General features: G+C 45.4%; 2 protein-coding genes across 3 annotated transcripts in view; one reads left to right on the top strand and one right to left on the bottom strand.

Moving 5' to 3' along the window:
• ATPAF1 (ATP synthase mitochondrial F1 complex assembly factor 1) overlaps positions 1-14968 on the bottom strand; it is a 29541-nt gene extending 14573 nt beyond the window's left edge. The window contains exons 1-6 of one of the 2 annotated variants that reach the window (XM_028123436.1): positions 14637-14968; positions 11703-11811; positions 6837-6887; positions 5942-6004; positions 2523-2573; positions 1318-1365 (exon numbers count right to left, since the gene is read on the bottom strand). In XM_028123436.1, coding sequence (XP_027979237.1) covers positions 1318-1365; positions 2523-2573; positions 5942-6004; positions 6837-6887; positions 11703-11811; positions 14637-14968 — 654 coding nt within the window. The remainder of the gene's footprint in view (positions 1-1317; positions 1366-2522; positions 2574-5941; positions 6005-6836; positions 6888-11702; positions 11812-14636) is intronic. The other variant, XM_028123437.2, reaches the window with a different exon arrangement.
• A 4021-nt stretch (positions 14969-18989) lies between these two features.
• Positions 18990-20248, top strand: TEX38 (testis expressed 38). The gene is made up of 2 exons (XM_028123194.2): positions 18990-19026; positions 19656-20248. Exons 1-2 carry the CDS (start codon positions 18990-18992, stop codon positions 20246-20248), a joined length of 630 nt encoding a protein of 209 aa, XP_027978995.1.
• The last annotated feature ends 1588 nt before the right edge of the window (positions 20249-21836 follow it).

The following is a 21836-nucleotide window of genomic DNA, read 5'->3' as shown; positions in this document are numbered from 1 at the left end:
TTTTGGATACAGTGTGAGTAAGAGCAGAGGTTCATTTTTTGCCTACAGATATCCAAACTGAAGGGATTATCCTTTCCCCATTTAATCACCTTGGCACCCTTGCTAACAAATAACTGACCACACATGTTGGTCTATTTCTGGATTCTCTCTTCTCTTGACCTATATGTCTGTCTATATGCCAATATCACATTGTCTTCATTATTACATTATTACATTATTACATTATCACAGCCTTGAAATCATGAAATGTAAGTGCTCTTTCTTTTTTTTTTCAGAACTGTTTTGGAGCAACCCTCTCGAGCCCCCTCTCTTTGGGAGCTTTGTACTCTCACTCCATAAACCTTGCTTTGCTGCCCACCAAAAACAAAAACAAACCTGTTTTGTTATTCTAGGTCCTTTGGATACCCAAATAATTTTTTTTTAATTGGCTTGTCAATTTCTTTAAAGGAAAAAAAGCCCACTGGGATTTTGACTGGGATGGTATTTACTCTAGAGATCAACTTGGGAAAAATGATGACAATACCGAGTCATCCAATCCATGATCACAGTCCATCTCTCCATTTACTTAGATGCTTTTTATTTAGTCTCAGCAATGTTTGGAAAATCTTTTTGAAAATTCTAGAAATTATTAGAAATTATTACTGACACCAAGTCAGCTGGTCCACCTCACCAATTCCCTTTCACTTGGGTCTGCTGGCAGCTCATGACTCCAACAATCTCATCATTCCTTAGGCACACACAAGCAGAATAGCACGGCCAAAACAAAAAAGAAACTGGCAATAAAACAGTAACTTAAAGGAGGGTGAAAATGTGAAGGGCTCAGGTGTTGCCTCCCATGTTCACCTGTACTGACAGAGATCCAAATCAGAAAGGGCTGCACCATGTCAGAAAGCTAAAGGGCCTGAGACACTTACTGGGACAAACCCACATGATTCCTGGGGCGCCTGGGTGGCTCAGTTGGTTGAGCGACTGCCTTCGGCTCAGGTCATGATCCTGGAGTCCCAGGATCGAGTCCCGCATCCGGCTCCCTGCTGAGTCTGCTTCTCCCTCTGACCCTCTTCCCTCTCCTGCTCTCTATCTCTCATTCTCTCTCTCTTAAATAAATAAAATCTTAAAAAGAAAAAAAAAAAAACAACCCACATGATTCCTTATGGCTGAAAATCTCACTTATCAGTACAGTCGACACATGAGCATCTTTGTTAAATAAACAGAGCACTGTAACACATGAGATAGTATGGAGTATGAAGGGATAGGTTAGAAAACATCCTTGTTTGGCAGCACTGAGAAGTAAACCTCATCTGATCACTGGAAACTTACTGTTGGACAGGACTGAGCCCGGGTCCAGATCAAGTCAAACTTCTCTTTCTGTAGGTTAGAAAAGAATAAAATTCAAAACCAAGAAAACTTGAGGCTGCAATCACATTTAAATTCATGAAGACTGAACTCTAGGGCTGAAATACAACCAAAAATATCTCATATTCTATCATTTACAATTCCCTCTTACGACAGAGAGAAAAACCAGGTGTGTGGCTGCTCAATGTCAGAATTACATGTGAAGAGTGAATACTCCAAAGCCTCCAAACTCTGCAAGGGACTCTGCCAAGTGTCAGAGACTTCAGGCCACTGAGGCTGTCTAAGGGAGAGCCAAGAAGGCCTGTTTAAACAATGAGTCAGTATTACAGATCTAAAATATCACAAAAAGTACAGATCCTTTTGGCCGTTGAACTCTTCAAGGGCAAGGGTCTATGTGTGTACCAGGTGGGATAGCAGTACTCTCAGGGCAAGCAAAAGACCCAGCTTGACTTTTCTGTTTTCCTCCTTAATCTTAAAATCACACATGTAAACTCAGTGCTTGATGTAAACTTAACCTAAGTGGCTTTCTCTTCAGGGAAGAAGAACAATTAAAGAACTAGCTGATAACCCAGTACATCAAATGCTTTCTCATGCATAAGTCAGTGTGAGGACATTAAACTAGAAGAAGCCAGCAGCACCCCTTCCCAGTCACAAACCTCAATGGTCAAGAGTGGCCAATGACTATCTCCAAGACAGGGAAAAAATAAAGAAAATAAAGAAAATGCCACTTACTAAGGGAAAATGCCAGAAAAAGCCTAGGAGGAAGCTCTAAGTCAGCTCAGTAATAGGTCACTTATAGACAAAAGGGGAAGAAAGCTATGCTGGAGGCCCTGTCTGAAAGTCCAACTGTATGGTTGGAAAACACCAAAAAGAAGTAAAACACATTTGGAAATTGCTCAGCAACATGACTTACACCATACTCCCTTGTTAGAGACTTGAGTAAGAGAGACATTGCTAAACCAGAAAGAGGGAAAACAAGCACCATAAACATACCATATGGAGCGCACAATCTTTGGTGCTTAGGGCATAATAAAAACCCTCAGAGCTATAAATGTAAGTTCTCAAGAGGCAATAAACATAGAAAAAGTAAAGGTAACTGCCTGCTAAGGTTAGAGCCCTGACCTTCATGCCATACATAACACTTCCATTTCCCCCTGCAAGCTACTTACAGGAATAACTGCGTAGACTGTATCTTTTGCTGCAAAATACTGCTGCCAAATCTGTATGAAAAAGAGAGGGTGTCTGTGACATGTGGGTAATCTTTTCAACCTGCACCAAGAAATGGTGACAGCTTTCATTGCTCAGAGTAACAAGGAAGAAAACCCAATGTAATGCTTTTATTACCAGCACATGATTACAGAAAAGATTTAATACCATCTACTCTTCTAGATGATTAAACTGTAACTCTTAATAACAAATTCCTGTCAGACAAATGGATTCCATGACCTTATGAATCATTTCTCTCAAGATGTGCCTGTATGCAACAGACGTGTTCTTTTCTCATACCTTCTCTTTTCCTTCCCAAAACCCATATTCCCCAGCCAACTGTGGGCTTCTTAGACAGCCAGGACATCAGTCATTCAGAATCCAGCGTCTGGAGTCAGGTGGACCTGGATGCAAATCCCAGCTCCAATCATTTGCTGGCCATGCTACTTGGGGCAAATTACTGAAAATCACTAAACATCAACATAATCATCAGTAAAATAGCAATAACATCAACCTAACAGGATTATTGTGAGGACTAGTTGAAATAATATAGGTTCGTGCCTAGCACAAGAGAATTACGATGTAAACCAGAGCCAAGGTGCTCTGAGGGGAACAAAGAGGCACTTAACCCAAGTTAGGGAATGAGTGCCAGATGAGGAGATACTTGAACTGTATCCTGAAGAATGATCAGGAGTTAGCCAGGTGAACAAGGAGGCTAGGAAGATAAACAGGTAGGATAGAAGAGACATATTCTAAGCAGAGAATGACAGCATTAGCAAAGGCATCGAATGCAGGGAAGGCATCACAGCCAAGGTGACACCTGAGTGAGCTTTTGAAGAACAGGGCCACCCTCCTTTAGAGATGCTTTGCTTTGTCAACATTTTTTTTTTAAAGATTTTATTTATTTATTTGAGAGAGAGAGAATGAGAGATAGAGAGCACGAGAGGGAAGAGGGTCAGAGGGAGAAGCAGACTCCCCGCTGAGCAGGGAGCCCGATGCGGGACTCGATCCCGGGACTCCAGGATCATGACCTGAGCCGAAGGCAGTCGCTTAACCAACTGAGCCACCCAGGCGCCCCGCTTTGTCAACATTTTCATTAAGAATGGAGGGGAGCCCCCTAACTGAAGATACTAATCAAAGTATAATCTAACTAACACAGGGTACAGAAGGACTATTACCTCCCAGGACCTGGGCAAATCATTGTCAATGCAGCCCAAGGTTGCTTTGCCGCCTTCTTCTTTTTTTTAATGTCAGACATGGTCTTTTCATTTTAACGACAGCATATCCTGCTATTTTTATTTAATCTATACTAGTAGATAGTTCATGAATCAACACTGAAATTTATAGACAGATAAGATGTTTCTAAACATAATTGACCTCGGTTACTCAAAATTATTTTAACAAACACAAATTTATGTCTAAAATTATAGGTCTAAATGATATTCATCATATGAATATCAAGCCTCCTTGGCCTGGCTTCTCTCTCCACTAAAGAATATGCTTGGTGTCTGCTTTCTATTGGCATCTCTTCCCAAAGACACAGTTTGAGGTCTCCTACAGACTTTGCATAAGCCTCTATTAACACAAGTTAGAACCCCGCGCTGTTCTCGTCTGTGTCTGTGTCTATCCTTCTACTAGGCTAAAACTCCTTGAGAGTAGGGGATTCTCTCATTTATTTCCATGTCTCGCATACAACCTAACATTATATAGGTATTTAATAAATGCTTTTGCTGAAACAAATGATACAGCACCCAAAGGAAACTCATAGCAATTGGCACAACTTCCCATAAGGGAACAGGATGCAGAGTCAAACAGACATGGGTTTGAGTTCCAGCTCTACCCTAAGTTACTTAATCTATTTAAATTACAGTTTCCTCAGTTGTAAATTGGAAATAATAGCACCTACACTTCAAGGCAGTTATGAGAATTTAATGAAATAGTGCATGTGAAGCCCTAAGTACAGTACCTGACACATGGTCTACTGCTTTTATTATTTTGATTTTCTCAATATACCTAAAATAATTCACAGAATTACAAGAAATGCCAATAAATAGCTTAGTATAGTCTAATTAGAGAGAAAAGAATCACAGACATGAAAATGTAAATAGCAATGCAAATCAAGGTGTATGGAATGACCAAACAGGTAGGATAGATCATGAGTGCTCTGAAGGAAGGTGTCCAGAAAGCTCCCAGAAGAAGGTCCTATAATAACAGAGGACTCTGAATGGCAAGCAAAGGAATACAGGAAGTCACTGAACATTTGCAAGCAGGTCACTGATATAATATTTATTTTTATTCATTTATTGAAAAACACAAATGTAGCACTTACTCTGTGCCAGGCACTGTTCTATGTGCTTTACAAATATGAACTCATTTAATTACCCAAAGAACTCTGTAAGTACTGTTATTACTACTATGAGATAAGTACTATTAGTATTATTATCTCCACTTTACAGAGAGGGAAACTAAGGCTCAGAGAGGTCAACTAACTTATCAAAGTCATTCACACAGTAAGTGGCAGAGCTAGGACTTAAAACTGGTGGCTTGGCTCTAGAGTCTGTGCTTTTTTTTTTTTTAAAGATTTATTTATTGGGCGCCTGGGTGGCTGAGTTGGTTAAGCGACTGCCTTCGGCTCAGGTCATGATCCTGGAGTCCCGGGATCGAGTCCCGCATCGGGCTCCCTGCTCAGCAGGGAGTCTGCTTCTCCCTCTGACCCTCTCCCCTCTCATGCTCTCTATCTCATTCTCTCTCTCAAATAAATAAATAAAATCTTTAAAAAAAAAAAAAGATTTATTTATTTGACAGAGACAGAGAGGGAACACAAGCACGGGGAACGGGAGAGAGGGAAGCAGGTTCCCCACTGAGCAGGCAGCCTGACTCGGGGCTCAATCCCAGCACCCTGGGATCATGACCTGAGCCGAAGGTAGACGCTCAACCGACTGAGTCACCCAGGCGCCCCAGAGTCTGTGTTCTTAACGAATACACAATGCTTTTTCATAATGAAAGCAGAACTTTAAGCAGATTCAACTGGTAAGACTATGAGAGGTGGAGGAGCGGGAGGAATGAGAGCAGAGAAACCTACTTAGATAGGTAGTACCGTAAGCCAGAACATAGTACTGATGATTTTAAATAAGACATGGGCAACAGGAATGAAACAGAAGGGGGTAACGTGAGTTGATTAGGCATATAGGAGTAAAATCAAGAAAGACAAGCTTTCTTATGCCATTATGTTTCATGTAATTGATCACTTTTGCTTTCTGTAACCACCTTTCATTTTGGCTTAAAAAGAGGTGTCGAGAAATGTATGCTCCTTTCTACTTTCAGATTTGGCTCACAGAGCACATGTTTTCGTAAAGTATGCCAGCCCATTTTCATTTATTACCTGTCTTATTTCTTCTGCAGTTTTGTCTTTCACCATCTCAATGTTAAAGATTGAACTGAGAGTCTGAATGAGAAAATAAAAGGTAATTAACATCCACAATTAAGAAAAATACAACAACTTAACTATCTGTAAACCTTGTAGGAAGCAACAGGTCAGGAGAGTGGAGCAGACCGTCAGTAGGTACAGAACATGTCTAAGAAAACCTGCAGGCTCGGGGCGCCCGGGGGGCTCAGGCGTGAAGCGTCTGCCTTCGGCTCAGGTCATATCCCGGGGTCCTGGGATCGAGCCCCGCCTCGGGCTCCCTGCTCCGTGGGAAGCCTGCTTCTCCCTCTCCCACTCCCCCTGCTTGTGTTCCCTCTCCCGCTGTCTCTCTCTGTCAAATAAATAAAATCTTGAAAAAAAAAAAAAAAAAGAAAGAAAACCCATATGCTCAGAGAACTGAACCCCTAAGCCCAGGCAGGTTTTCACAGTGCTATTCCTGGGGAGTATCTAAAAGTACTTTCTAAATGCTTTACTCTCACTAATGAGCACTGCAGCATTTTGCAGCTGGTAAGAAGAGAAAATCTGGTTGTCACCTTTAACTGCTATTCTACTAGGGGTGGCTCCTTATTTGCAAATTAAATGAGTAAACATGTTTTGATTTTTTTTAAACTACTTCCTATAGAAAGAAAGCATATCACCAGGATTTCCCTCATATTTCCTCCAGCAGCCCCAGGACTCACACTGTGTTAGAGGTTATATCAAGCACATAAAAATTCATAATATTTTTCATCTCCGTAGTTGGAAAAAAAAAATCACAAAATCACAGAACCACAGTAAGTATGTTCAAATTTGCAGCCTCTTGTTATAGATGTTCCATATGACCTCAGACTTAGATCTTTAATTAGAAACCTACCTTGTCCTTAGTGAATCCTCTGCTCATAGGCTGTTTCCCCAGGGTGTCTGTCTGAAATACATGATGAGACAGGACATTTATCTGTACCTTACTCATAAGAAAAAGACCACCACACTAGTGAAGTGTACAGTATTTCATTTAGTAATCACACTTGAAAACTCACTTTTCTCCATTCTATAGAGTAACTATACACACTGTTCTATGAGTTATTGTTTGTGAGACAACTTTTCTGTGACTAAGCTTCTGAGATAGAGAGATGAGAAAAGATGTGTTAGTAACTAGCACCTACCGGTACGTAGAGTCCATACCCATACCTGCCACCATGGATATGGGGGACTCCCTCCCAGAATGAGGCCTGCTTGGGTTTCCTGTGCTCTGCCCTGTGATCTGCTCCTTGGTGAGCCACAACGGAGGTAAGCAATGGAAAAATGTATTTTCGAAGGCTGCTTCTCGTCTGTGACACACTTCTGATGGCAGGCATCCTCACCAGGCTGGTCTTTTCCAGCACTCAATCTTAATATTCCCTCTATCAAATTAGTGATTATTTCTTCTCCTAGCCTACTATCTCTGATAAAGGCCACAGTCAAGAAATCCTATTATGAGGTTTCTGATAATAGGGATGGGTTGGTTCTAAGTCTCTCACTCAATTTCTCAGTTCAAGTCCATTCCTTTCAGGAGTACAATCTATACCTGGGATTCTGAGGCTGAAAAACACCGTCTGCATAAAATCCTGTCTTTTGTTATTCTGTGCCTCAAGGAATCCAAACCTTTCATAAACGTTGCCCACAGAACTGGTACGAACAAATTAGACAAAAGTCTGGTACAGAAAAATCTGTTGGATATACCCTTGTCTTTTTGGTCATACCCCTACACAGTGGCAGCACCCTAATCTAGTCTGTCCTTCACAGGTAAACTTCCCAGAAAAAAGAGAATTGATTTCATTTTCATACCATTCACCTTCAGGTGCACTATGAAAACAAAACAAATGAAACCCTCCATTTGCACAGCTGTCTTCACCTTCTATTTTTTTAAATTTTTTTATTTTTTAGATTTTATTTATTTACTTGACAGAGAGAGATAGTGGGAGAGGGAACATAAGCACGGGGGAGCTGGAGAGGGAGAAGTGGGCTGGAGATAGTTGATCCCAGGATGCTGGGATCACGACCTGAGCCAAAGGCAGATGCTTAATGACTGAGCCACCCAGGCGCCCCATGACTTCACCTTTTAATCACTAAGGCTGGTATAGTCTTTTCCCACAATGTCCCTCCAATCCATTCTTTATTTCCACTTGTACTTACAGAAATAACAAATTTAAGTTCCAAGTATAAGCTTATTGCATTTTATTTTAACCTAAGACACTACTTAAGAAACACCATTATTTTATGTATCAGAAAATGATGCCAATTAAATAATAACAATACTTTCATATCACATCAATTTTAAGACAATTCTGGAGATGTTAAAATGCAAAAAATAAATGTGGGCTTTAGAATCAATGAAATATAGTAATTAAAATTATAGTTGAAAGTATGTGCCAAAAGTCTCAAGAGCACTTAATAAAGCGTTTGTTTTTTTTTTAATTTATTTATTAGAGAGTGAGAGAGAACGCACACGCAGGGGAAGTGGCAGAGGGAGAGGGAGAAGCAGACTCTCTGCTGGGCAGGAAGACTGACTTGGGGCTCAATCCCAGGACTTTGGGATCATAACCTGAGCTGAAGGCAGATGCTTTAACTGACTAGCCATCCAGGCGCCCCTTAATAAAACATTTAAATGGGTACTTTACTACTCCCGTATCGATGCTTTGGAAATCTGTGTGGACAACTTTTCTGTTATCACAACAGTGACGGGATAAGGACATTTGTATCTATGGGAGGGGAAGCGGTGCCAGGAGCTGCGATCTTGTAAATGAATTCCACAGAATGAAGAATTTTCCCTCATCCTGGGCAATTTTTCAGTGTCTAGCCAGATGCCCTCATAAGTGAAAAACCTGTTTATAATTATCTGGGTCTAGGGGCACCTGGGTGGCTCAGTAATTAAGTGTCTGCCTTCACCTCAGGTCATGATCCCAGGGTCCTGGGATCGAGCCCCATGTCAGGCTCTCTGCTCAGTGGGGAGCCTGCTTCTCCCTCTCCCACTCCCACTGCTTGTGTTCCCTCTCTCGCTGTCTCTCTCTCTCCGTCAAATAAATAAAATCTTAAAAAAAAAAAATAAAAATAAATAATTATCTGGGTCTAGACTCTGTTTTGCTTTTCCTTTTTTTTTTTTTAACACGGCTTTAATAAACACTGAGTTTTCTAGAAATGCAACTAGTATATAACTTAAAAGAAGGTTGCACATTGTGGAATCTCATGAGGATCACTGATAACAATACCCCTCATGGTCTGGGAGTTTTTAAAAGTACTAATACAACACCCTATAACAGTCAGTATTTGCTGCTTATGTATTCATGGTCATTTCACATATAGGTCAGAGACTCTGATGACTGCATTAGGTTTCACAGCATAGTTGTGCTCAAGAACTTATATACTAAAGTTCACTCGTAAAAATTTCATTTATATTGTTCATTCACTGTAGAAATTTCTTTTTTTTTAAAGATTTTATTTATTTATTTGAGAGAGAGAGAATGAGAGATAGAGAGCACGAGAGGGAAGAGGGTCAGAGGGAGAAGCAGACTCCCTGCTGAGCAGGGAGCCCGATGCGGGACTCGATGCGGGACTCGATTCCAGGACTCCAGGATCATGGCCTGAGCCGAAGGCAGTTGCTTAACCAATGGAGCCACCCAGGCGATCCACTGTAGAAATTTCATTCATATCATCTACTAAATAAGTATTTTATTAAAAAGTTCTTTCCCTGGAACATCTGGGTGGCTCAGTTGGTTTCAGCTCAGGTCATGACCTCATGGGTCGTGAGACTGAGCCCTGCATGAACTCCACATCAGGGCTCCACACTCAGCAGGGAGTCTGCTTGAAGATTCTCTCCCTCTGCCCCTCCCTTCATTCTTGCACGCACTCATGCACAGGGCACACTCTCTTCTCGCAAATAAATAAATAAATCTTAAAAAAGTTTTTGGGGTGCCTGGGTGGCTCAGTCAGTTAAGCGTCTGACTTTGGCTCAGGTCATTATCTTGGGGTCCTGGGATCAAGCCCTGCACTGGGCTCCGCATTCAGTGGGGAGTCTGCTTCTCCCTCTTCCTCTGCACCTCCCCAGCTCATGCTCTAATTAAATAAATAGATAAATAAATAAATAAATAAATAAATCTTTAAAAAAAGTTCTTTCCTTTATATGACAGCTAAAGCATTATATTGATCCCCACCCCCCCCTTGAAATTATGTCTACTAGTGGGTTACATTGTCTAAATTTCATTTCAGGGTACAAAATGGAGAATTAAAAATATTTTTTATAAAAAGGGGATGTTGGGAGGGCTCCTGGGTGGCTCAGTCAGTTAAGCTTCTGACTTCGGCACAGGTCATAATCCCCGAGTCCCGGGATCAAGCCCCGCGTCGGGCTCCCTGTTCAGCAGGGAGTCTGCTTCTCCCTCTGCCCCTCACTCCGCTCTTGTGCTCTCTTTCTCTCTCAAATAAATAAATAAAATCTTTAAAAAAAAAGGGGGGGATGTTGGGTCTCATGTGGTAGGGAGCCAATGACTCAGAGCAAAGAAAAGGCTTTGCGGATAGAGTCATTAGCCCCCTTCTACCTAGCTAGATAAGAAAGACAGGAAGTCATTATTTACCCAAGCGTTGTCATAATTTAAGCTACATCTTGACTTATGTTTGCATCTTGTCAAAATGAAGTTGAATTTCTAAATCTGTTTACAAAAGGGGGCAAAGAGCTGTCCAATGTCATACTTAAAAGTTTCTAATACAGTAATATTTCCAAGAGCTACTGATTTGTAACCTTGGCACTATAAATGTTTATTATAGGAAATTACATTTGTTAAAATATTTGTAGTAGAGACTTGTTTGTTCAAATAAAGTTGTAAACTATGTTTGTCATAGGAGGTTGAATTTGCTCCCCAACCTCGTAATGATTAACCCAGTGACTTGCTTTTGTTCTCATGAACTCAAACAGTGATTAAAAGACCAACTGGATTCTCTTAAAATTTAGAATACTCAAGGCAAAAAAAGTTAGTGTCCAAATTAAATAAACATCTTTCATCCTAAAACACAATGTAGAATCCCAATTTTCCACTGTATGTTATCTCAGGCCCAAACAGCCCACACATGGATTACTGCATATCCTTCCTGGTATTAGCCACTCCCACTCCACTTTGCTCTGTGTACCACCCTAGGTTAGTATTTTTCAAATCACAGGTTGTGAAATCAATTTACTGGATTGTGGCCAAAGTTTTTTTTAAAAGAAAAAAAGTGCATTTCATGTAGTAAAAATAAGCATTATTTTGTAAAAACTCTGCTTCAGTTATAATCATACACATGTATATGTACTGAACTGCAGTGTAAAATATATTTCTCACTGTGGATCATGATCAGAAAGTTTGAAAAGCACTGTATTAGATTTCAACATGCTTTTCCCCAGCTTTGATTATTGTTTAAGGATAGGAGTAGCTTTTAAGCACTTTTTTGTCCTGGATCTCTACAGCCCGCTGCCAGGTATGCTTTGCCTTGACCATTCTACCACATCCCCCAGGAGCATGGACTGCCTTTTTCATCTCTCTATATCTCTACCATGACCACAGTACTTCGCCAGAAAGAGCAGGATACCATTTATGGATGGAGACTGAGCTGTGTAGAGAGAGGCTACGTTCAGTTCATCTAGCTGACCCATCAGTGAGCCCACTCCCTGGATAGGGTTGGGGGTGAGCGTGTAGCACACTGGTGAGCCAATAACACAAAGAGGGGCAGGTCTTACCTTCTGTTCTACACATTTGATAAAGTCACCTTGCCTGGAGTGCCCCACTGGCTGCTTCCGAAACTCAATGCGCTTTTCCAGTCGGGATTCAAAAACAGCTGGGTCAGACCTGATTAAAGGTAAACCAAAAGTGAAACCACTTGGGACTTTTTGAATTTGGAAGGAACAAAGCATCATGTTGCACTTCCAGAGAGGACACAGGCATTCAAAGGCTGAATGATTTGCCTATAAATCAAGAAAGTGGAAAAAGAAATCCAGTTATTTAACTACTGTTAATCTTCAAGGGGCCTGTGTAACAGGTTATTTCCTAGGGTGATGCAGACCTTGGTCCCACAGGTACTTATACTCTGGGTACTTGGAATTCAAATCCTCAAGATGGGAAGGGGACTCTGAAGTCATCTTGCTTGATCGTCCTACTCAGGCAGGAATCCAACAGCACTCCCAGTGGGTGTCAAGCTTTTACTCGAACACAACTAGTTCTTGGACATCTTCTTCACCCCACGCAAAGGTTAAACATGTGTTTATTTAGATTCAGAGGTTTTAAACAGCACAGTTTGTAGGAAAAGATTTAGCACCTGCATTTCTCCCTGACTCTCCAAAGGACTTGCTCCTGCAGATGAAACATCAGAACCTGTCCTTTATGTCAAAATGAGCTGGTCTTCAGGCCTGAAGTCCAGGTTGGGGCTGCCATCCTTGTTAAGAAGTCTTCAGGCTGTGCAGCCAACGATGTGATATTTGGCACTGTACACTTTGGTGAAGACATCATATAGGGATTACAGCTCCTGGGCCATGAGACCTGTAGTGTCATAGGTGTGGTCCGCAGGATCCAAGGACATCCTGATCACTTCTGTGGTGGAGTGCTTCCTGATCAAGGCATTGTACGGGGCCCCTCTTTCATAAAACTCAGTTCCAGAGGAGACATTAAACACTACTCCCTTCATGCCATTACATGGGCCGATCTTCTTCCTCCCCTCCATAGCAGGCCAGTAACTCAGTGCGGAGTCACTCCAGGGGGCCTGTCCTGTTGGGTGTGGCCCCTGCCGGGGCTGCAAATGCCAGGACCAGGGTTAGTGCTGCAAGCATCCAGTCACACCTGCACCTGCCATGCTGAGTGGATAGAGAGTGAGAGGTGGCCTAGGCATTGGAGTCTGTGCATTCCCACCTTGGACATCTTTCATTATTAAAACATTCTGAGCCTAAATCTATCCATCTATATCTTCCACACTCAGGAACATGAACAAATGTCTAATCCCTTTTATTTGAGTACTTGGAAATCGCTATTATGTCACCTCTTAAAGTTTTCTGTAAGTTGAATTTCCTTAGTTCTTTTGGCCCCTCTTCATATGTGCTTTGCAAATATTTCCTCACTATAAACCTGCTCTCTGGACACCCTCCAGTTTGTCCACATTCTAGATATAGTGGGCCTGCAGCTAGATCAAATACTCCCAATTCACCAATGCAAAGTGTGATGCAAAAATCTAGATACTAGGCTGAAGGAGTCAAGAGGGCACACAGCCTTGTCCTGCTATTGGCTCACACCAAACTTGTGTCTGGTGCTCCAAGGGCCTAGGTTTTAGTGAATATAGAGAGACTGACAGATGCTACAGCATGAAAACCTTGTGTGGAACACTAAGGAATATGGAGATTATCTAGAGTCAGTGAGGGTGCTTTGGAACGCTCACTCTTTGAGACAGCAGTATGTGTAAAAATTGATGGGAATGATCTGGTGGGGAAGGAGAGTAAAACCAGCCATTCGTTGCTTCATGAATAAGAATGAATGGCAACTGTAAAGTATTGAGAGTATGCACAGACAGCTCTCCTAAAATGCTGCCTGTGAATGGGATCAATGAGAAATTGTTGTAGGTCATGGAGGTCAAGGAAAGGTTTTAAAGAAGAGAAATCCTTGAGTATATTTGAATGCTGCTGGAAAGAGGGCAAAAATACTCATTCCTTTATTCTGTCAGTTTTTTCAAAAAGGGAAGAAAGATCCCCACAGCAGCAGTGAGATGGACTGGGGTGGAAGTGGGGAAGACTAGCTAGAGGATGACTGTAAGAGTCCAGAAGATGCTGGAGGAGGACATTAAGGCCATGTAAGTAGAGATGAGACAGAACTCAGAGAAGTTACAGTATGCAGTTTTTGGTTACCTTTCTAAGACAACTGCCTGCCTACCCTGCCAGACCCTCTCCCAAGCCCCTCTAATTTTCACCCTTCATCTCCTTCAGCTCTTTCCACTTTAACTCTTCAGACCCTCCCTTGGTCCCCTTGCACCCACCTCACGCCTCTTATCTCCAAGTCCTTTTATCTGGAAGCTGAGGGGTAGTGTTAGGAACCCTGGATCCCAAATCAGATGAATCCCAACCAGCTGTGTGACCTCTGGCAGGTCTCTGCCGCTCTCTGATTCTGTTTTCTCCTCTTACTGACAGGGTTCAACGGATGAGCCATCTGTGACTCCATTAGTCTTTGATGTCCTGTTCCCTCCCCGAACCTCCTTTCCTTGTAGTCAGGGCTCTAACCAGAAGCCTAGGAACCCGAGCTCTAGGCCAGGCCTCAGTGACTTGACTTGAGCAAGTCAAGTCCCTTCTCTGGAAGGCTCTATGTTCCCATTTCTTTAATCAGGGCAGGTCTGTTGGAACCATCTACTTCATTAGAGCCGACACAGGATTCCACCTCAGCGTTTTGAGAACTAGAGCACAACGAAAGACAACCCGGGGAAGAGGCAGGACTTTGCGGGCACTCTCATTTCTGAGACTAGCTGTGTGATGTTAGCAAGTCACCTTGCTTCTCCGAGCCCACAGACACATCATCTAGAGTGCGGAGAGTAATCGGGCCCCACGTCACGGGGTTGTTCTAAGCACTGAAGGCGTCGGATCCACCAGAAACGTGGGCCGCGCGCCGCCCCTCCCCGCCCGCCGCCGGTCAGCCAGGGTCCGCACCTGCGCAGCTGCTGGATCTTGTCCCGGTAGCGGTCGTAGAAGGGGTTGGCCTCGAGCTCGGTCCCGACCCCGCTGCCGTCGGCGCCCCCCGCGGGCCCGCCAGAGCCGCGGCGCACCGGGAACACGCGCAGCTGCGCGGGGGACACGAGCCCCAGGCCTAGGGCGCGGCTGCGCACAGCGCACAGCCCCCGGTACAGACCGGCCACCTGCAACACGGCCGGGCCCGTGCCACCCGCCACCGCCGCCACGGCAGGCATGGCCGCCCCCGCCTCCTTCTCCTCCTCCTCCTGCGGCGCGTCGACCTCAGCCCGTGGCCCGCGCGCCTGCTCCATCGCGCTCCGGGTCCGCTGCGCCCCGGCTCCGGCACCGACGTTCCGCGCGCGCAAGGTTCCGGGCCCCGGGGAAGGCGAGGCGGGGCGGGTAGGAGGGGGGCTTGCGGCTCGGCCCCGGCGCCGCGCGCTCGGCCGCTCGGAGTGCCGCGGCGCGTCTCCTCCCCCGAGCCTCCTGGGCTCCACGCCTTCCCGCTCGGGTCCAGCAGCCTCTGCGCTCCGTCTCCACTCCCTCTGCTTCCTGACATCCACCTTGAACTCCAGCCAAACCTCCTCTCCAAAGAGACACCTGGGTCTGTCCTAACAAGTCTTGATTTTGGCTGTTTTTGATCCTTGTAATGCTCTACCGCCATCTTCTTCATCCCCTTGAACCAAGCGGGAATTACTGGGGTCAGACCCAGTGACATCTACATCTCCCGTGTCTCATCTGCTCCCAGAATAGAGGGCCAAACCTGGGGCAAGCCCACTACAATGGCATGATCGGTTTGCCTTCGTGGAAGTCCTCCCTGTCTGGGTCTTACCTGGTAGAAACCCCTCGTGAATGGTGGACGACTCCGGGGCAGGGTCAGAGCCTTCAACTCTTCTCAGTCCAGCCTGCACTCATAGGGGTTGGTCCTAGGCCCTGGCCTGTGCTAGAAGTAGTGTGGTGGACTCGGAGATTAGTAAGTCCTTCGAGTGTGCTGACCTATACCTGCCTCAGGATCTTTGCACTGGCTGATGATCCCTCTGCTTGGATCTGCATATGGCGGCCTCATCATTTATGGCTCAGTTCATAAGTTGGCACCTCAAAGGGACTTTTCTTGATGCATGCTATCCCTTTATATTCTTTATCCCATTACCTTATTTTATTTTCTTCATAGCAGTAATGACTATCTGAAATTCTTAGGTATTTATTTCCTTGTTTACTAATTCATGGATCTTACATTCTAGTGGGATGAGAGACAACAAACAGTTGACCCTTGAACAACACTGGTTTCAGTTGCACAGGTCCACTTTCACGTGGATTTTTTACAACACTGTTAATGTGTTTTCTCTTATGATTTCCTTAACATTTTTCTTTTCTCTAGCTTACTTTATTTGTAAGAATACGGTATATGGGGGTGCCTGGGTGGCTCAGTTGGTTGAGTGTCTGACTCTTGGTTTCGGCTCAGGTCATGATCTCAGGGTCCTGGGATTGAGCTCCTGTCGGACTCCATGCTCAGCACGGAGTCTGTCTGAGTCTTCCTCTGCCCCTCTCCCCCCTCATGTGTGCATGCACTCTCTCAAAATAAATAAACCTAAAAAAAATAATAATAATTTATATACGCATAGTATGTGTGTTTTTTAAAAAAAATTTTTATTTATTTATTTGACAGAGAGCACATGCAAGCACAAGCAGGTGGAGTGGCAGGCAGAAGCAGGCTTCCAGCTGAGCAGAGAGCCTGACACGGGGCTCAATCCCAGAACCCTGGGATCATGACCTGAGCCAAAGGCAGATGCTTAACCGACTGAGTCACCCAGGCGCCCCCATAATATGTGTTAATCAACAATTTCTTTTATTGGTAAGGTTTCTAGTCAACAATAGGCTATTGGTAGTTAAGTTTGGGGGAGTCAAAAGTTGTAGATGGATTTTCACCTGTGCAGGGGTCATAGTCCCTAATCCCCATGTTGTTTTCCAGGGTCGATTGTAATGTTATGTGAGGATATATGCTATGCAGAAAAACAAAGCAGGCTAAGAGAGAGATACGGGACACGAGCAGAATGCCGATGGAAATGAGGGAATCATCTGTCTGGGCATCTGGGAGAAGGGCCTTCCAGATTGAGGGAACAGGGAGTGCAAAAGCCTTGATATAGGAGCATGCTTGCCCTACTTGTGGAATAGCAAGGAGGTTCTTATGTGAAGAAGTATGGGGAGGGGTAGTTAGAGCACTTCGGGCTCTGTAGACCTTGGTTAAGGACTTTGGTTTATATCCTAAGTAAGATGGAAAGTCACTGTAGGTTTTGAGCAGAGAAGTAACATGCTCTACTTTTATTTTTTAATCTACTTTTTTAAAGGATCATTCAGGCTGCTGGCAAAATACGGGGCATGGGGGGGGCAAGGTTGGAAGCTCTTCCAAGGGTGGCCAATTTGTCCTAGTTTAACTGACTTTCCTGGTTTTAGCGTCGAAAATCCTGTGTCCTGAAAAATTCCTCAGTCCCAAGCGAAATGGGATGGCTGGTCACCCTAGGGGGAGACCAGTACTCCAAGTGGGGGAGGATGGTGTGTAGAATGCAGTGATAGTGATGGGAAAGAGGTCATGTTCGGAATGTGTGTTGAAGGCAGGGCCTACTGATTGTGCTAATGGAATGAAGGTGGCTATGAGGGAATGAAAGGAGTCAAGGGTGACTTGCAGGCTCTTGGCCTGAACAACTGGAAGGACAGAGTTGCCATTTAGAGCGAGGAGGAAGGCAGGAGTAGGTTTTGGAGGATGGCTGCCCAGGAGTTTGGTTTGGGGCATATTGGTTTGAGATAACTTAATAGACTTAATCCCCTTAATGTCAGCGGGGCTGTTAGGTGAGCGAGTCCAAAGTCCTGCAGAGCAGTGTGGGCTGGAGATAGAAAGTGTGAGTTGTCAGTGCAGGTGTAATAAATACTTAAAGCCATGAGTCTGGATGTGACCACTGAGGGAATCAGTGGAAACAGAGGGCTGAGGACTGAGCCCTGGGGCAGGCTGGCATTTAGAGATCAGGGGAAAGAGAAAGCAGCGAAGAGACTGAAGAGCAGAAGCCTGTGAGATAGGAGAGCCGAGTGTAAGGGGAACCTGGAGGGAAATCTGGGCTGAATAGTGTCCCCAGTCACACGTCGGGGGGTGGGGGGTTATAAAGGGGGAAGTAATTAAATGGTGCCAGTAGCTGAGCTAGGCCCAGGGGTGCAACCTCAGGGAGGCAGACTTGGGCTTCGTTAGGGAAGGGCTTTCTAACTGAGCTGCCCCAGGAGGTGTGGCAAGTCACACTCAGGTGAGTCCTGCGGCACTGGCTGCTGGGTGGGGGACATCTACCCCCGGGGCTCAAGCATCTAACTGGAGCTGGACCACACAACTCTCTAGGTCCCTTCAAACTGGACATGATGGGATTTGGGGAAGCCAACAGAAACAACTGTCACGGAGTTGGGGCGGGGGGTACTGAGCTGGGCCTTGAAGGATAAGTAGGTGTTCAGTCCAGGGGAAGTGGGAAGGGCACTCCTAGGTGGAGGAGCAGTGTGAGCAAAACTCTAGAGATGTGAATAGGCTGGGTCTGTTCCAGAGTCCGGCCTGGTCAGAGGGCAAGGTGTGTGAACGATACGGAGGACGGTGAAGCTGGAAAGAGATGTAGGTCTGGATGGTGGGGCACTCCTACAGGGCCTGATGCCCAGGAAACACTTGCTAACACTTGTTAGTTAGAAAGGTTATAGAAGTCTTGAGGGTGGGGTGCCTGGGTGGCTCAGTCAGTTAAGTGTCTGCCTTTGGTTCAGGTCCTGATTGGGATGGAGCCCCACGTCAGGCTCCCTGCTCAGCGGGGAGTCTGCTTCTCCCTCTGCCTGCCGCTCCCCCTGCTTGTGCTCTCTCTCTCTTTCAAATAAATAAAACCTTAAAAAAAAAAGGTCTTGAAAAAAAGGACAGCAACGCTGCCCAAAGCTGTGTGTGCTCCCTGCCACATTCCTCCCTGGTGACAGGTATCCATCGACTGTTTCTTGGAGCCCAGAAACATGGATAGACCCCTGAGACACCTGGGGGCTTCTCTGTGGGTTCACCATAAAAGGTGGGGGGCAGACAATTCAGTGGGTGGGGCAGTCCCTGGCAGTAGAGACACACTAGGCCTACGAGACACCATTGGATAGAGTCCCTTCCTTCCATCAACCCAAGACTTCGCAAGCACTGCCTCTAGAATGTTTAATGCTCAGAACCCAGTGACCTCATCTTTAGGGAACAATGGGACTAAACATTCCAGGGCCTTCTATTGGCTGGGCAGATGGGTAGGTGAGCTCCCTCTCCCCAGAGCCATCGGCTGGGGACCAAGGCTCGACCTTATGGATTCCCAGCAGGAGGACCTGAGCCTCCCTGGTGGTAAATGCCCTTCCAGTCCCTGCCTCTTGCCTTGTGCCCTTGGTGTGGGGCAGACACTCAGGGAAGACCTTTTACATGGATGAGTGGTGGCCTGTATGGAGGAGTGATAAGCAGTTAGGGTATACTTTCCTCTAGAAAACTAGGGATTGAGGGCAGAGATGATGTTTCTCTGCTGAACCGGAGAGGGTTACAATGAATACCCTAGGACCATCACAGCTGAATGGGTAAGGGGTATGGTGGAATGGGATGGGACACTGGTGTCCCCGTCCCCTATAAACTTACTTCCTTGATGGGTTTTGCCTTTAGTAAGGCTTTTCAATCAGATGGATTGGATGGGTCCAGGGTTGGGAACAAGAGGCTTGACCAAGTCTGGGCTGGTCATGGCCCCTCTAAACCTAGCCTTCCCGACCTGTAAAGGGCCAAAGGTGGCCTCTTAAGCTCCCTGGAAATCTAGCATTGACTGAATAAGAGACTGATAAGGCAAGTCAATGAGGAGGGAAGGGAGGAATGGAGAAAGTGGTTAAGTGGGTGGGATAATTGATGAATCGGATAGGGAGAGGAATGAGAAATAGCTCAGGCCCCAAGTTAGAGCTATCAACCAGCTTGCCTCTTTTACTTTCTTGCCTCAGTGTGGGTCTCACTGTACTTCGGATTCCTGGGGCTGTGTTCTGTGGTAACCGGCGGCTGCATTCTCTTTCTGCATTGGAGGAAGAACTTGCGGCGGGAAGAGCGTGCCCAGGAGTGGGTGGAGGTGATGAGGGCCGCCACGTTCACCTACAGCCCGCTGTTGTACTGGATTAACAAGCGTCGGCATTATGGCATGAACACAGCCATCAACACGGGCCCTCCTCCTACTGTCACCAAGACCGAGACTGAGGTCCAGAATGCAGATCCTCTATGGGATTTGGACATCCCCACGGGCAGGAACTCTGCTTCCCAAGACAGCAGCCCCAAGGTGGAGGCCCCTGCCCCGCTACGACCTCCGCTGCAGCCCCTACCTTCGCCAATGCTGCGGTCCCACACCAGCTTCCCAGTCACGGTTCCCGTCTTCCAGGAGGTTCCCTTTGCCCTTTCCCTGTGCAACCTGCCCCCAGTGCTGAACCACTCAGTCTCCTACCCTTTGGACACTTGTCCTGAAAGTAATGTCCACTTCCATTCCCTCCCCGCTATGGCCCATGGAGACCACTGCTTCAGTGCCAAGCCTTTTGCTTCAGAATTATAGCCTCCTCTCATTGAGGGTGGGAGCGGGAGGTATCAGGGGCAGAGCAGGAAAATGGTGCTAACCCCAGGAAGGTGGTATTGACACAGAGGCCAGAGCCCATCTGAATGTCACATTATGAAAGACTGAAAAAAAGCCCAAGGCTCCCTTGTGTCTCATTTGTCATTAGGAGGGCAATGTCTTTCCCCTGTTTGATGGGGGCACTTTGCAAAAAGAGCTTAAGGTCATAAATGGGAACCAGAGGGTTGGCTGTGGGGAGACACAGAGAATCAGTAAACATGAGCTCAACATCCCTCTATTCAGTATTTAAGACGAAAAACGCATGCCAGACCATGGGCCACGTACCCAGTGCTGTTTTGTGGGACATTTAGCACAGCTGCCCACAAGAGTGAGAGCTGCTGGGGGTGCGTGAGCCATGGCAATTCACAGCGGCCGTGTCACACGCAAAACAAGTCATTGTGATATCCGTGAGCCACACTGCATTTCTGGCTAAATTGCATTCTTCATTAATATTGATGATGCAGAGTTCTTTTATGGTCGTCTCTACATTATGTCTAATACAAGAAAACTGCCAAATGGACCTCACAATCCTCCAGTTACAAATGAAGAGACAGGTTCCAAGGGCATATTGTTTTTTTAAAGATTTTATTTATTTGAGAGAGAGAGAGAGAATGATAGAAACCACGAGAGGGAAGAGGGTCAGAGGGAGAAGCAGACTCCCTGCTGAGCAGGGAGCCCGATGTGGGACTCGATCCCGGGACTCCAGGATCATGACCCGAGCCGAAGGCAGTCGCTTAACCAACTGAGCCACCCAGGCGCCCCGGGCATATTGTTTTTATATTGCAGAGCTAGGTCTCAAATTTACATCTGCCTGGCATCAAAGTTCTTGGTCTTCTCAGCATACACCATGGTGTCCCTTCCCTAATGATAAGTCCTTAGAAAACACTTGGCAAATGTTTGTGTGTGCACGTGCATGTCTGCAGGGCGTAATTAACTTGGTCCATGAATTGGCTTAGGAGGAGGGCAGGTCATTGAACCCTCTAAAATTACACAGATAATTAATTTTTTTAAATCCTTATCAAAGGGATCCATGGACCTTCCAAAAGTTAGTACCCATTATAGGGAATATTTTTGTGCATTTTGCAAACAATCCTAAAAGGAGAGAGAATACTGGCTTTTGGTCCCACTCTGAAGATAAGAAAGCCCAGGGGTGCCTGGGTGGCTCAGTTTGTTAAGCTTGCCTTCAGCTCAGGTCATGATCCTGGAGTCCTGGTATTGAGCCCAGAGTCCCTGCTGATCAGGGAACCTGCTTCTCCATCTGTCTCTGCTGCTCGCCCTGCTTGTGCTCTCTCTCAAATAAAATCTTTAAAAAAAAGCCCAGTTCCACCCCAGGATATAAATTTTCCCCTTCACGTTGGGAATGAAGAAATCATCTGACCATATTGCCGGAGTCCAGCTCCAGCAGGGGAAGGGTCCTTGAAGGAAAGGACGGCGTCAGCGAGTGAGGAGACACAGACACAGAATCAGGTGTAAGCTTCTCCCTCCAATAGCCTCGGAGCGACTTATTTATAGCTTACAATGTGTGCACCCT

Source organism: Eumetopias jubatus, unplaced genomic scaffold, assembly GCF_037043125.1.
Source record: "Eumetopias jubatus isolate StellerSeaLion01/CBP00866 unplaced genomic scaffold, mEumJub1_p1.0 scaffold_4, whole genome shotgun sequence".
NCBI classification, from domain to species: domain Eukaryota; kingdom Metazoa; phylum Chordata; class Mammalia; order Carnivora; family Otariidae; genus Eumetopias; species Eumetopias jubatus.
This window is presented reverse-complemented; position numbering and strand designations above follow the sequence as displayed.

Excerpts from the sequence above, each read along its gene's own strand:
- TEX38 (XM_028123194.2), top strand. The coding sequence starts at position 18,990 with ATGGATTCCCAGCAGGAGGACCTGAGCCTCCCTGGTG. Across the intron at positions 19,027-19,655 it reads GGACCTGAGCCTCCCTGGTG|TGTGGGTCTCACTGTACTTC; the intron begins GTAAATGCCCTT and ends TTCTTGCCTCAG.